Here is a 14,462-nt window from a genome sequence, read left to right as displayed (position 1 = left end):
ACACAGCACATTGGTAAGCATTGTGCCAACGTCAGTCTAGAGATGATGAAGCTGAAATGAGAAGTAAAAATGGATTAAGAGGAAGAGAAATGATTTGTGCAATCAACAAACAAAGGAAAAAGAGAGAGCAGGAGGGGAGGAGAGTGAATGTGAAAAGTAAAGCAAGTAATGTATGTATCATAAAAATGTGAAAAGTGTTCAGTTATTGAACAGCCCTCCAGTGGACTTCCATATTTCATAATATAACTCCAAATATGGATATTGTAACTGATTAAAAGTAACTCAAAATAGTAAAACTATAATTTTAATATCTGAAAGACACATTTTCATTACGATTGCTCTTCTATCCATCTGAAATCCATTGTATATGTTCAGTGACTGTAGCATATTTAGAATCTATAAATTTCTAGTTTAAAATTATTTTCATTTTTCATTTGCAAAAAATATTAATATCATCAGAAATATTAACACCATTTTATTTACAGGCTATACCTTATACTTTAAACGAGAGTTTGGTGAATGGGAAAAGGTCATTGTACAGGCTGAAGATAAAAACTTTACTCTTGGAAACCTTCAGTGTGGTTCTAAATATCAGCTCTATCTTCAAGCCTTCAACCACATGGGCAACAGTAGTCCTACAAAAAATATAACTGCTTACACACAAGGGAAAGGTAACACCAGCATATTTTATAATCACAAATTTTTCCAAAATTAGAACTGTTTCATAAGATCAGTCTAGAGCCTATTTAGGAATAAAAACTGGAAACTGTGTAAGTATAAGCAAATAATACATAGTATGAAATGTAAAACACAATCTAGACTACAATAAATCACAGTACTAAAGATAATAATAAAAGAGACAAATGTGTTAACATGAATAGTCGGAATGCAATTTCTTCATTTTTGCACTCCATGAATTCCTTGACTGACAAAAGTGCCTCAGTCCTAGGCCCACTCCCACTGTGTGAGATATTTCTGAAATCTTTTAGTGATACAGTCTATATTTGTGAAGCTAGTATAGTGATAAGTTTGATTTTAAAATGGTAACTTCTAGCTGATTACTTGGCATTCTCTGATTATATATTTTTATGTCACCCAATTGTCATCCGAACCCCACCAGGTGAAATGTTATCAGGGCTGTTAACAAGCAGTCAATGACCAAAAAGCCTTTGGATATAATATTATTAGTCATGCATCTTTTCAGGATTTCCTAGTGTTTATGTACAATATACAGCCCTCAGGTCTCCTTAGGATCATGTATTGAAAATCCCACAATTTTCTTCAAGGCAACTATTGAACACTGTCAGGTGGTGTCTGCTGGTTACTGTTGGTAAGTACCAACTGTCAATTTCCACTTTTTGTCAGACTATTGTGGAAGCCTCATTTGACGGTCGCACACAAGCAATCGAGTTGTCTGCAGACAGATTATAGTAGTGTGTTCTGAGCACACTACCAGAAGTCAATCTATGGTGTTTCACATGTTGCTGCTGCTGAGTGGCACTGAGGCTGGAAGCCAACCCCCAATTAATAGCTAGCGTAATCCTTGTCTATTTTTCCGTGTCACTGTCATCAGAAGTTCTCATTTTTCTCTATGCCTAATGTTGGCAACACAAGACTTCCAGGCTACACTTATTTGGAATGCTGAATCCTTATTTGTTGGGTTATCTGCCATGCAAATATGTTTTGCCTCCATTACCACAAAGTCCCAGAAAGCCAAAACTGAGGCTATAATCCTTGTCTTCTCATCAGTGTCCTCTACTGAGGCCATACTGTCCTATTGGATACCTGTAAACATCTTTAGGCCGATATTGTCTTTCACAGGATGTAACAAACTCCTCAGTTTTGCTTGGATACAAAAGACACTTCAAGTGTTGTGTCAGTTCAGGACTTTTCCGATACTTACCTCCTATTGCCTCCCTCCCTCCTAGCAATGAGCTGTCCTGCCTCAACCCTCCTTCCCACTTTTCACCTCCTTCCTCCATTCACCCACTCCACCTGACACAACCACTCACCCTAATCAAACTGCAGCCCCAGCTCATTGTATTCAACCACCACAATGTAGATATATCTCGTCTTTTCTCTGTCCCATCATGTTGTATAAGTTATCTCTAATTGCAGTGACACTGATGTCATCAGTATGAAGAATAGCTGTATATGATCCCCCGTGTATACTATAAACTGTACAAGTTTTAGCAGTGAATCTTGTTGTAGTACATGAAAACTTATGAGGCTATTACACAGTAATTACTTCCAGACAGTGCTCTTCACTCCCCCTGTCTGTAACCTGCTTCCTCTCCCCCTTCCATGCCCCACTCAGATTACTGTTTTTGGTCAATGCAAGAATTTCATTCCAGATGCAACAGCCCTCATATGTCTGTAAGGTGTATGTCTGTGAGGTGTGCCTGTTGTGTGAATGTGTGTATGTGTTTTCTTTTATGAAGAAGGCTGTGGCCAAATGCCAATGTGTAACTGTCTTTTTGTTATCCCTGACTGCAACTCAAAGTGTCACCTTTGCAGTGAGTAGCAATCTAACCTTTTCACAGTATTATTGATATCTCAATCTGGACTTTTTGAATAAAATAAAATAAATTATATTGGACTTCGTGCAATGAAAGTAAATTTAGGTGGAGCAAAGTTTAATTGGAACAAAGTCAGATTCAGCTTTTCATTTACTTAGGTACATGTCACAAATATATGGCATACAAACAGTGTAATAATTAGCATAATTACTGGGAAGAAGAATTATTAATCATCAGTGGTGCAATCATTGCAAGTGTTGTTTCTTCAGCTTGCTGTGTCACAAGGTGGCTGGCAGCGGTATGACTTGACACACTTCCTCCAGCTGCTGAGATGAGATAGTCATCCTAATTCATCTTGAAATGGGGCACAGCTTTCTTACTCTCAACTTTCTCTTTTGGTATGAGGGCTCACCAGTATGCAGAATGTCTCAGGACTGAAGACCACAACAACAATAACAACAACAACAATGAAGACTGTAATAAACTTGGCTTACCCTCAGGATTGTTTCCAAGTTGATTTCCTCATTCAGTAACAACATATACGTAGAGAAGAATATACATGACACATTATATCAGTGTGTCAATTATGCCTTTACTATCTATGGCTAGTGCAGCATCAGTTGTCCAATCCTTTTGCACTTTGTTTCATCCTAGGTCCCTAATTTGGCATCTTAAGTAGAGGAACCTGCATGAGTATGGGAAGACAGGAAGATGGATTGTGGCAGGCTTAAACTTAGTGTGAGACATGATCAAATAGGTGTTGGTAGAACACTAAGATGAATGGCAGAGATATGAGTTTATGATCTGCTTTTGAATACAGTTTTAAAATCACACTAATTTCAATACATGTTTCTCCATTAATTAAAAAATTATCCTAGTGTATTAAAGACATGCTTTAAAATAATAATCACACTCTTTATGTTTTTTTAAGCTCCTATTGCTCCAACAAAAGACGATCTCCTGGCTACCAACTCTACCTTCATACAGCTGAACGTTGGCACGTGGAATACTGGTGGCTGCCCAATAACCACATTAGTTGTAGAATATAAACTGAAAACTGGAACAAAATGGATACTTGTGTCAAACAATCTTAAGTACACAGAAGAGAAGTTTTCCATTCTTGATCTTAATCCAGTGACAAATTATGAGCTTCGGATGACTGCTCACAACAGTGCAGGTTCCACTGTAGTCACATATGACTTCACAACTTTATCCAGCACAGGAGGTAATTATATTTGTGTCATTAAATCAAGTCCTTTTCAATAAATTATTTTTTTTCTTTCACTTCCTTCCTCATTTCTTTGCTTTATTTTATCGGTCTTGTGAATAGTATATTATTTGTTCTGGTTTTTAATCTGCAGTCCTGCTGGGCAGAATATACATTTCTCTTTGCCTGTATTGTTGTTCAAACTTTACACAACTATATGTCCTGTTTCCACCTTTATTCTTTTAATATTTGTGTTAGCAACAGTTCTGATCATTTTTTAGTATTTGAGTGTGGCACAATGTTTGAGAGTAAGGCTTTTAATTAGATGCCACTATGGTGACTTGGGTGTCCCTGATCTACCCCATTTAACCAACCAAGGAAAGGAGACCTACAGCTTAACATGGGTTCCAAAAGATTAACATGGATTCTAAACCATGTATTGTTCCTCATGACTCCTCACATTGTTGAGAAGTGACGATTAGATTAAAGGAAGCTTGAAAATGTCTGTTCTGTGTGTGTGTGTGTGTGTGTGTGTGTGTGTGTGTGTGTGTGTGTGTGTGTGTGAGAGAGAGAGAGAGAGAGAGAGAGAGAGAGAGAGAGAGAGAGAGAGAGAGAGAGAGAGTGTTTGTGTGCTTGTCTTTGTGTGGGTGGGTGGGTGTGATGTTGGTCTTTAGATGTTGGCCTTTATCTCTCTCTCTCTCTCTCTCTCTCTCTCTCTCTCTCTTAGTACCTTATGTACAAAATTCCTTTCTTTCCCATCTTCATGTTCATATTACCAACTTCTCTTCAGTTTTACCATGCTTTAAGTATCCAGTTGCAATGTTCCTATGTTCATATTAATCTTTGTGCTTTGTCATGTGTAGTTATTAAAGATACTAAAATGTAGACTTTCACGGCCGGAAATATCATGTCTATTATAATTATCCGGGCTGTTATGCTGTGGTCGGTTGATGAATTCTGTGTCGATTCCCAACGTTTCATCTCCTACTGCGGGAGACATCTTCAAGGGGGTCCGTAGCTCAATGGAAGGTCCAACACACCCACTGGCTCGCTACTGACTGCCAAAGTCAGTAGCGAGCCAGTAGGTGTGTTGGACCTTCCATTGAGCTACGGACCCCCTTGAAGATGTCTCCCGCAGTCGGAGACGAAACGTTGGGAATCGACTGTCAAAGTCAGTAGCGAGCCAGTGGGTGTGTTGGACCTTCCATTGAGCTACGGACCCCCTTGAAGATGTCTCCCACAGTCGGAGATGAAATGTTGGGAATCGACACAGAATTCATCAACCGACCACGGCATAACAGCCCAGATAATTATAATGGACATGAGTTATTAAAGACACTCATGTATAAAAAGAAACATCAGAGTTTGTCCCATCAACAATGCGATCATTAGGGATGGAACACTAGCTCAGATAAAGCAACTAATCTGGCATTTGCATGGAGTGATTTAGGGAAATCGGGAAAAACACAACTCTGGACGGCCAGATGGGGATTTGAAAGGTCATCCTCCCAAATGTGGATACAGAATGCTAATCACTCATGTATGATTACGGCATCTGTGCCCAGAAATAAGTTGATATTCTCATTCTCAGATTGTTAGCCAAGGCATCTGATCATGGCAGTAGCTTTTTTATCTGAATTTAAGTGTATATGATTCTCTTAGCAGCATGGCTCATGAAAAACACATTGCCCATGTGGTTAGCTGTATCTCCAACCCCCAAACTCCCCATCCTCTAACTGTCCATGACCAAATAATACCTGCATTTATGTCTTGTGGTTTGACCAGGGCAAGGCCTTATGACAATGCACATATATCATGTGAAGCTATTCTATTTGGAAAACTGTATTTCCACCATGCTGACAATATCTGATGCACTTGTACCTTCATATAATTCACTCATTCACTGAAATGAGATCCATCCTTCATGAAATCCTCCCCACTCCACCAAGAGTGTCTTTCCGCCATCCACCTAACCATCGTAAGCTCTTAGTTCATCCCTATGAAATCCCCAAACCACCTCCCCTACCCTCTGGCTCCTACCCTTGTAACCGCCCCTGGTTTAAAACCTGTCCCATGCACCCTCCCACCACCACCTACTCCAGTCCTGTAACCTGGAAGGTGTACACGATCAAAGGCAGAGGCATGTGTGAAAGCACCCACGTGATTTACCAACTGACCTGCCAACACTGTGAAGCTTTCTATGTGGGAATGACCAGCAACAAACTGTCCATCCACATGAATGGACACAGGCAGACAGTGTTTGTTGGTAATGAGGATCACCCTGTGGCAAAACATGCCTTGGTGCACGGCCAGCACATCTTGGCACAGTGTTACACCGTCCGGGTTATCTGGATACTTCCCACTAACACCAACATGTCAGAACTCCGGAGATGGGAACTTGCCCTTCAGTATATCCTCTCTTCTCGTTACCCGCCAGGCTTCAACCTCCGCTGATTTCAAGCCGCCGCCGCTCATACCTCACCTGTCATTCAACAACATATTTGCCTTTGTACTTCCGCCTCGACTGACATCTCTGCCCAGACTCTTTGCCTTTACAAATGTCTGCTTGTGTCTGTGTATGTGCGGATGGATATGTGTGTGTATGCGAGTGTATACCTGTCCTTTTTTCCCCTTAAGGTAAGTCTTTCCGCTCCCGGGATTGGAATGACTCCTTACCCTCTCCCTTAAAACCCACATCCTTTCGTCTTTCCCTCTCCTTCCCTCTTTCCTGATGAAGCAACCGTTGGTTGTGAAAGCTTGAATTTTGTGTGTATGTTTGTGTTTGTTTCTGTGTCTATCAACCTACCAGCGCTTTCATTTGGTAAGTCACATCTTCTTTGTTTTTAGATATATTTTTCTCACTCATTATTGTAATAGATTTGCCTCCATTTATGAGGTTTGATTTTGCACAGTCTTCTTCAAATTTATTTTTCATAAGAAGAGTTTTTGTGCCAATTTCCTTCTCACCACTATAAGTGGTGAGACACGACTTATCTATAAATTATCTATAAGACACGACTTATCTATAATATACGAGGGGGGACCCAAAAGTAACCAGAATCAAATGGCTCTGAGCACTATGGGACTTAACTTCTGAGGTCATCAGTCCCCTAGAACTTAGAACTACTTAAACCCAACCAACCTAAGGACATCACACACACATCCATGCCCGAGGCAGGATTCGAACCTGTGACCGCAGCGGTCATGCGGTTCCAGACTGTAGCGCCTAGAACCCCTCAGCTACTCCGGCCGGCTAACCAGAATCGTAATGCTGCACATCGTGTTCTTGTAGTAACAGGTTGTGCCGCCAAAGGGTTGTAGTAGGAGCTCTGCTGAGTCATTCTGCCATGTAACGTCATCCAACAGTGAGAAGTGTGGCCTCTTTGGCAGTTCTTTGAGTGTGTGTACAGTGCAGACGTGACACAAGGAAGTGGCTAGTTCTTACGAACAATGTGCTGCAGTGAAGCTTTGTTTCTTCCTCAGCAAGAACGCAGCAGAAACTGTTGCGATGATTCAGACAGCCTACAAAGACCATGCCCTTAGTAAAACACAAGTGTACAAATGGTTTTCTCAGTTTAAAAAGGGAGAAATGGTGGCTGAAGATCAGCCCCATTCCAGTTGACCTCCAACTGCTCGAAGCCAAGACAACATCGATAAAATCTGTGATCTCATCAGTGAAGATCAACGGAGGACAATCGACCAACTCAATACCTTGTCCGGGTTGTCCTGGAGCTCAATTCAGCGCATCTTGACCATCGATTTGGGGATGTGAAGAGTGGCAGCAAAATTCGTGCCGAAGCTTCTAACCGGAGATCAAAGGGATTGTCGCGTTCAAGCCTGTCTCAAAATGAAGGACTTGTTCAAAGATGATCCACATTTTTTTCAACAAAATCATTACAGGTGATGAGTCATAGTGCCATGGGTACGATCCAGAAAGTAAACAACAGTCATAACAATGGAATTCACCTGGCTCACCTCGACCGAAAAAAGCTCGACAACTGAAATCGAATGTGAAAACGATGTTGATCTGGTTTTTTTTTTTTTTTTTTTTTTTTTTTTTTTTTTTTTTTTTTTTTTTTTTTTTTTTTTTACATCAAATGGATTGTGCACTTAAACCAACAATTCTATTTGGAGGTTATGAAATGGCTTCGCAGAAGTTTGTCACGGAAAGTCTGGATTTGTGGGATTCTGGAGTGGGGTTCCTGCACCACAACAACGCTCCCGCGCACACGGCTCTCAGCGTATGCCAGTTTTTGGCCTCAACGAAGATGACTACCTTGACCCACGTGCCCTATTCACTGGATTTGGCACCTTTGGACTTCTTCCTATTCCTGAGGATGAAAAGAGACGTGAGAGGGAAGCGCTTTACGAATCTGGAAGACGTAAAATGCAATGTCATGAAAGTGCTAGCAGGCATCAAAGAGGACGAATTTAAAAGGTGCTTCGAACACTGGAATGAACATTTGGACAAGTGTATTAATGCTAATGGAGAGTACTTAGAAGGAGAGTAAGGTTGTATTTGAAAACAATTAAGTGTGTGCTTTCTAGAAAGAAATTCCGGTTATTTTTGGGTCCACCCTCGTAAAATCATGACTGGTTGTGAATTCTGTGATTTTTATCCTATCCACTCCGAGAGTACCTCTGTCATCCTGATTTAGCGCGATGTTCTGTTAGCTGTTGTCATGCTTCATCAAATCAAGTAGAACCAATAGCTAATTCACTATTCCTGAGTTCTTACTCTTCCCTTCACAATTTGACATCATAGCCTGAACCATCAGTTAACTATAGAACAAAATTTACCTGCTATCTAATCCATCAGTGGTACTGATAACAGCAGTGATGCATCATGGCATGTAAGCACTGAGGCCTTAGTAGGTGCTGTAGGAAGTTGACAACACATCTGCACACACAAGTCACCCAACTCCCGTAAATTCTGGGGTGGGAGAGTTCGGATCTGACAAGCTGGGGGCCAGCACATCAATTGGAACTTGCCACTGTGTTCCTCGATCCACTCCATCACACTCCTGACCTGGTGACATGGTGCATTATGTTGTTGAAAAAGCCTCTGCTGTCGGGAAACATGATCCTCATGAAGGGGTGTACATGGTCTGCAACGAGTGTACAGTACTCCTTGACCATTGTGGTGCCTTGCATGAGTTTCACTGGACCCATGGATGCCCATGATAATCTTCCCCAGAGCATAATGGAGCTGTCACCAGCTTGTCTCCATCCCACAGACCAGGTATCAATGAGCTGTTCCCTTGGAAGACGACAAATTCACGCTCTTCCATCAGCATCAAGAAGAAGTTACATCTGTCAAGCTGTACCGTTTCTGAAATGCTTGTGTCGAGCCTCTGGGTCTCTGTCAAACTCAGATAGATCATGTACCTTCCCCATTCCACATATGAACAGCACACTCACTGATAATATGTGCAACATTCATGTGTCTGACTAGCAATTATTCCTCACCAGATGACGCTGCTATCATCTGGACAGGTTTATCTCGGTAGTAGGTTGGTGTCATAATGTTCTGACTGTTCAGTGTCTACTCAATATTACAAGAACTTCTCTTCCTTCACCGCTTGTCAGATCACCTCCATAATAAGCTTAGTCCCTTGCTATGCTAATCATTTCTCATAAGATTGATGACATTTTGAATCTCATGCCATGGTTATCATCTATTACCCCTTATCTTACTATGCCTGTAATACATGTGATCCTTATTCAAACTCTGAGCTTACCAGTTTTAACAAAAGGCTATTTATTTTGTTCTGTGGTTTCTTTTTCTACAGAATCCGCAAATCTTAGATATCAATATATCACCAATATTTGGTGTGACTGCACAAGACCTGAGTCACTCCTTTAATCCCTAAACTCTAAACTGGATATCAAGACATAGTTTTGTAGTTTCCATAAACTGGCCTAGGAAAATACCAGCTTTGATCCTTCAACAAGGATGTGGTCATGTTGTTTCCTTCCATCTCTTCTTGTTGGACATAAGCAACACTTAGTTCCTAACAAAATTTTGCAAATCCTAACAATAAACCTTGTTTGGTGATACTTACAAATTTTCTCCTGCTAATGTGTTCTTCTGTGCCTGTTTGTATGCAATACTTCAAATTTAAGAATAAAAACTTGAAATTATCAGTGTTGAACTGTAATTTATGTTTATAAATTTATTTTTGTACAATTGAGGAAGACTTTAGAAATCAAGATACTTGTAACTTATATAAATTGATTTTGATAGTGGAGTATTGCATTATTCACAATGACTTGAACATTTCACTTGCTTTTATCATGTCATATACAAATTCAGCATCATCATTTCATAGCTGTTTGGATCAGGAAACTACATTACCTTTTGAGCGCCCCCCCCCCCCCCCCAATCCTCTCTCTCTTCTCTCTCTCTCTCTCTCTCTCTCTCTCTCTCTCTCTCTCTCTCTCTCTCTCTATCCCACCTACTTCCACTGACATGGCAGTGCTGACTGTTTATAAGCTGTTATGACCAGTTGTCTGGGAAGATGAGTGTTGAAGGTTCAAGAGAGGAAGGTATTGTGACAATTGAGAGAGACAGATGGGGGAAACTGAGTAGCTGGCACAACATTACTATTGACTGCTATGGTGCCACTACTCAGATAAAAAGTCCTTCGGCAAGTTCTCCAACAGGATCACACCAAACTCTGGCGTATGAAGTCTGACTATAAAACAATGGTACTACAGCTGTAAAACATTCTGTTTCGAAAACATACATATTTAGTTATTGCCAACCTCAGTGTACTCCACTCCTCTATTCCCACAATGCTCCATGTGAACAGTGCTGAAAGTCTTCCCCTATGAGCTTCTTCTTGATAATGCATGCCACTTTTTTCTTACACTGCTTCATAAGACTGAAATCTTCTTCCTTTTAATGCAGGTTTGACCTTGGGAAGTAGAAAAAAGTCACATGGTGCTAGGTAAGGTGAATAAGATGGGTGGTAAAACAGTGGGACACTGTACTTCGCTAGAAACCTCTTAACAGACAATGTGGTATGAGCTCATGTGTTGTCTTGATGTAGAACCTATGACTTGTTTTTTACTAATAGTTTGAGCTTCAGGAACCCAGTAATGATACACAATTCCATGAATATCCAAAAAATCAGTCATCATTGCTTTGAATCTTGAGTTGTTCGTTTGAACTTTTTTCACTCTCTTTGAAGTTGGGCCCTTCCAGCACATGGATTGGCACTTAATTTCTAGATAATAAGTCAAAAACCAAGATCTGTCACATGTTGTCACTGTTTCCAAGAAATTAGAATCATTTTCAACATTATTCAAATTGTAAATACAAATATTTTCATGAGCTTCATTTTGTTTGATTGTGAGAATTTTTGGCACCATTTTCACACATATGTTTCTCTTGTTAAATTAGTTACAAAAAATTTGCCTTATACATTATTTGTCAACTCCTACAGTTTCAGAAATCAATCAAATACTCAACCAATGGTCAGATCAAATCAGATTACGTACTTTTTTGATATTTTCATCTGCTTTTGATGATGGAGGATGTCCCAGGTGTGACTCAACTACAGCGTCTTGGTGGCCTTCTTGTAAATGCTTGAAACACTCAAAAATCCATGTACATGATACACAAACTTAACTGTACACTCCTTTCAGAAAAATATAGGTTTCAGTAGCAGTTTTTTAAAATTTTGTGTGAAACTTCATGACAATTTGTTGCTGTGTTATTACACTTGTCATTTTTCTGGCAAAACAGAATAACAGCTTTTACACAAATGAAGGCCAAGACCACCCTGATTTGCCTAGCGACACCAGAGAGGCTGCATTTGACTAAGAAGGTTCATCTTTGGTGCACACTTACTTACTTTGTGACAGCATCAGTCCCATTATGTTATAGCCACACCTCAAGCCAGTGTAGGGCTGGTCTCAATCTCTTCTGTTTGTGTGTTATGATGTGTGCAGTGGAATACATGGCATGATTTTTTATCATATTGGCTAAGGTGGTGTTCTGGTAGACTCTCAGTGTAATATATAGAACTCTAATACAGCTTGGAATGGGAAATAACAACTTAAGGTAGCTTGCACTGTTCATATTAACATCTTGTATATATATTTCTTGTGACGAATAAATCATTTCAGTAGTGTATGTAGACAACCTTTTTACAAAGAGTAGAAATAAAGCTACTTTGGAAAAAAATAGCCACTGGTCTTTTACTATTACTCAGTTGCTGATTTTTTTCTAGTACTTCAAAGCATTTCTGTACCATACACAGAGCACTATCAGCTGTCTACATTCTGGCAAAGTCGATTTGTTCAATATGTACATTAGAGTTATGTGAAACTTACATTCCTGAGTCTAAATATTCAGGTTCTTTGCAGGAGTGGCTCATGAGGTATTCTTTCAGATTTCTCTCTCTCTCTCTCTCTCTCTCTCTCTTTCTCTATTTAAAAAATATTAGGGGATTTTCAATTTCATGCCTGATGTCCCTCAGCAATTTGTTATAAAATTTTGCAGCAGAATATAAAACTCCATTCAGAACCCTACATATGGATACATAGTCTGTACAGAAACTGTTGTTACTTTTAGAATTGTGGTTGTGAATTGCACATTTGTCCTAAATTCCCTCTTGCTATTAACCAGGAGAAGGGGTGGAGTAAAGCTTATCACATTCACAGCATTTGATAAGTATTTTGGTGAACCTTGGGTTCCTGAGCTGGAGATTGGCGAATGCTGCTGAACCTCTATAACTATAAGCTGTGTGTATTCTTCTGTGACGACCATGCTGTACAGCTGTGGGACATTCTGTGTCACAGGCAATGATGATGGGAAGGAATAGGGATTTGGAGGAAACAAAAACAGAGTGGAAAATGCCAAGAAAAGTAAGGGTAAGAAATAAGAGATAAGGAAATGGTTGTGGATGTGAACTAGTGGAGTTTTAGGCTAGGGAGTTGCAGTAATGGAAGATGTGCTGATGAGGTGGGTCCAAATAGCATAGACACAGAAGCAGCTGTTAATGTTTGGTGTTATGGTTTGTAGCAGGCAAGTTTGCATTTGTATAGAAATACAGAATTCAACATTGACCATTCATGTAGGTACACAGTTGGTTAGTTAAATGGACTAGGATATGACTTACGTTTTGTGGACATGGATAGTACAATTACAGGTAAGATATCCCTTATCTCAGGACACAACAACAGCTAGTTGAAGCCCTGGCAATGAATTTGGTTTTATTTTCAAGCTCTGATATTAAGTGGTACAAAAACCATTAATTAGTATCTGGTCTGTAGAGGTGACAGGATTGTTTGGTCATAGGAAAACATCCTGTGGGAAGTCCGGTTGTGCACTAAGTGGGTAGAATATGGTTTGTATGACAAAGACTTGATAAGATTAACACTATATTTGGATAAATGTTCCCACTTATCACAGTTGCACGGGATGTAAGAGAGATTTATTTTGCATATGGAATGTGTGAAGTGGAGCATTGGCAGTCTTTGGTGGACATTTTTGTAGAGGTGTCAGAGCTGGATGGCCACTCCCTGAAAAATTGCTCATTTCCACTTGTTGAATCTAATTTGATGGTGGAAGGTATCATTTTGGACATCAGAGTCTATATAGGAAACCTGTCATTATAAATTTTATATGAAGTAAAAACTTAATATGAGGGACAAGATTTTAGGCTTCAGCTGAAATGGTGTTGAATTAGACAGCTAATGAAGTAAGAGTAATAAATAATAAAAGAAATATTATTCATATTGCACAGCAAACAGAAAATACAACATTAATAACAAGTTCACAGCATGAATCCTAAAATGTTACACATTCTGTTTCAGCTGTTGTGCAGCCTGAACTCATTATGTGGGGAAATTATCGAAGAAAGTACTTCTACAAAGATCCTGGTGTAATAATACCTGTTGCTGTTATAACACTTATTGGAGTAACTTTTGGAATTGGGATGTTTCTGTATGTGAAAAGAAAGAAAAGAAGCCACACTGACAGCAAGAGTGAAGGTAACATATTTAATTTCAAATATAGATTATTTTATCATCAGGTGTAATATTTTTTCATCTGACTGCATGGACTTTTAACCTGAGTTCCAGACAAGATCACTTTCATCCACCTTCTTCATTTTCCCATCTATTCTTACTGTTCATTATTTTTGCATTGCTTAGTGTTAAGTTATTCAAAGTCTTTAAAAAATTTTACTGCTTCTGAAAGTGTATCAATACTTAATATGTCTTCGAAATGGTAATATCTTGTCAGACAATACTTTTTTTTTAATAACTAAAAGCGCATTTGGTACTAACGATACAGGATTTGTTCTATGCCAACAGCAGCTTCCTCAAAAGTGAAGGTACCATTTTAAATCCAAACCACTAGCAATTTTACATCCAAAATTTTTGAGCCACAATATTATTTCATAATGAATGAAACTGTCCATTTAAAATTTTAGTCTTAAAGGATAATTCAGAGAAATTATTTGTTTATTTAGTCTTAAAGTAGAATTCAGAGTGATTATAATTTTATTAAACCATTAGACCTAACAGCTTCCTCTAATGGTGAAATATAAACTTGGGTAATTATTAAAGAGAAGTTCTGTGAGGAGATGGAGAGTAATTTGTGATGAAATGTAGTAGGGCTGACGAACAGTGTTGTTCTCTCAAATACCAAAATGAGGAAGTCACATGTAGTACAAAGGCTCTTATATAATCAAATATGACTGAAGGGTAAATATTTTTAT

At 39.2% G+C, this 14,462-nt stretch overlaps 1 protein-coding gene across 1 annotated transcript in view; it reads left to right on the top strand.

Annotated features, from left to right (window-relative positions):
• The window catches only part of LOC124596360 (Down syndrome cell adhesion molecule-like protein 1 homolog), a 68,128-nt gene that overhangs the window by 43,686 nt on the left and 9,980 nt on the right, over positions 1-14,462 (top strand). The window contains exons 7-9 of the mRNA XM_047135468.1: positions 486-671; positions 3,451-3,744; positions 13,555-13,731. Of these exons, the coding sequence (XP_046991424.1) occupies positions 486-671; positions 3,451-3,744; positions 13,555-13,731 (657 nt within the window). The remainder of the gene's footprint in view (positions 1-485; positions 672-3,450; positions 3,745-13,554; positions 13,732-14,462) is intronic.

This window comes from Schistocerca americana, chromosome 2, assembly GCF_021461395.2.
Source record: "Schistocerca americana isolate TAMUIC-IGC-003095 chromosome 2, iqSchAmer2.1, whole genome shotgun sequence".
Classification (NCBI taxonomy): Eukaryota; Metazoa; Arthropoda; class Insecta; order Orthoptera; family Acrididae; genus Schistocerca; species Schistocerca americana.
Note: the sequence above shows the minus strand (reverse complement) of the source record. Positions and strands in the feature narration are given on the sequence as shown.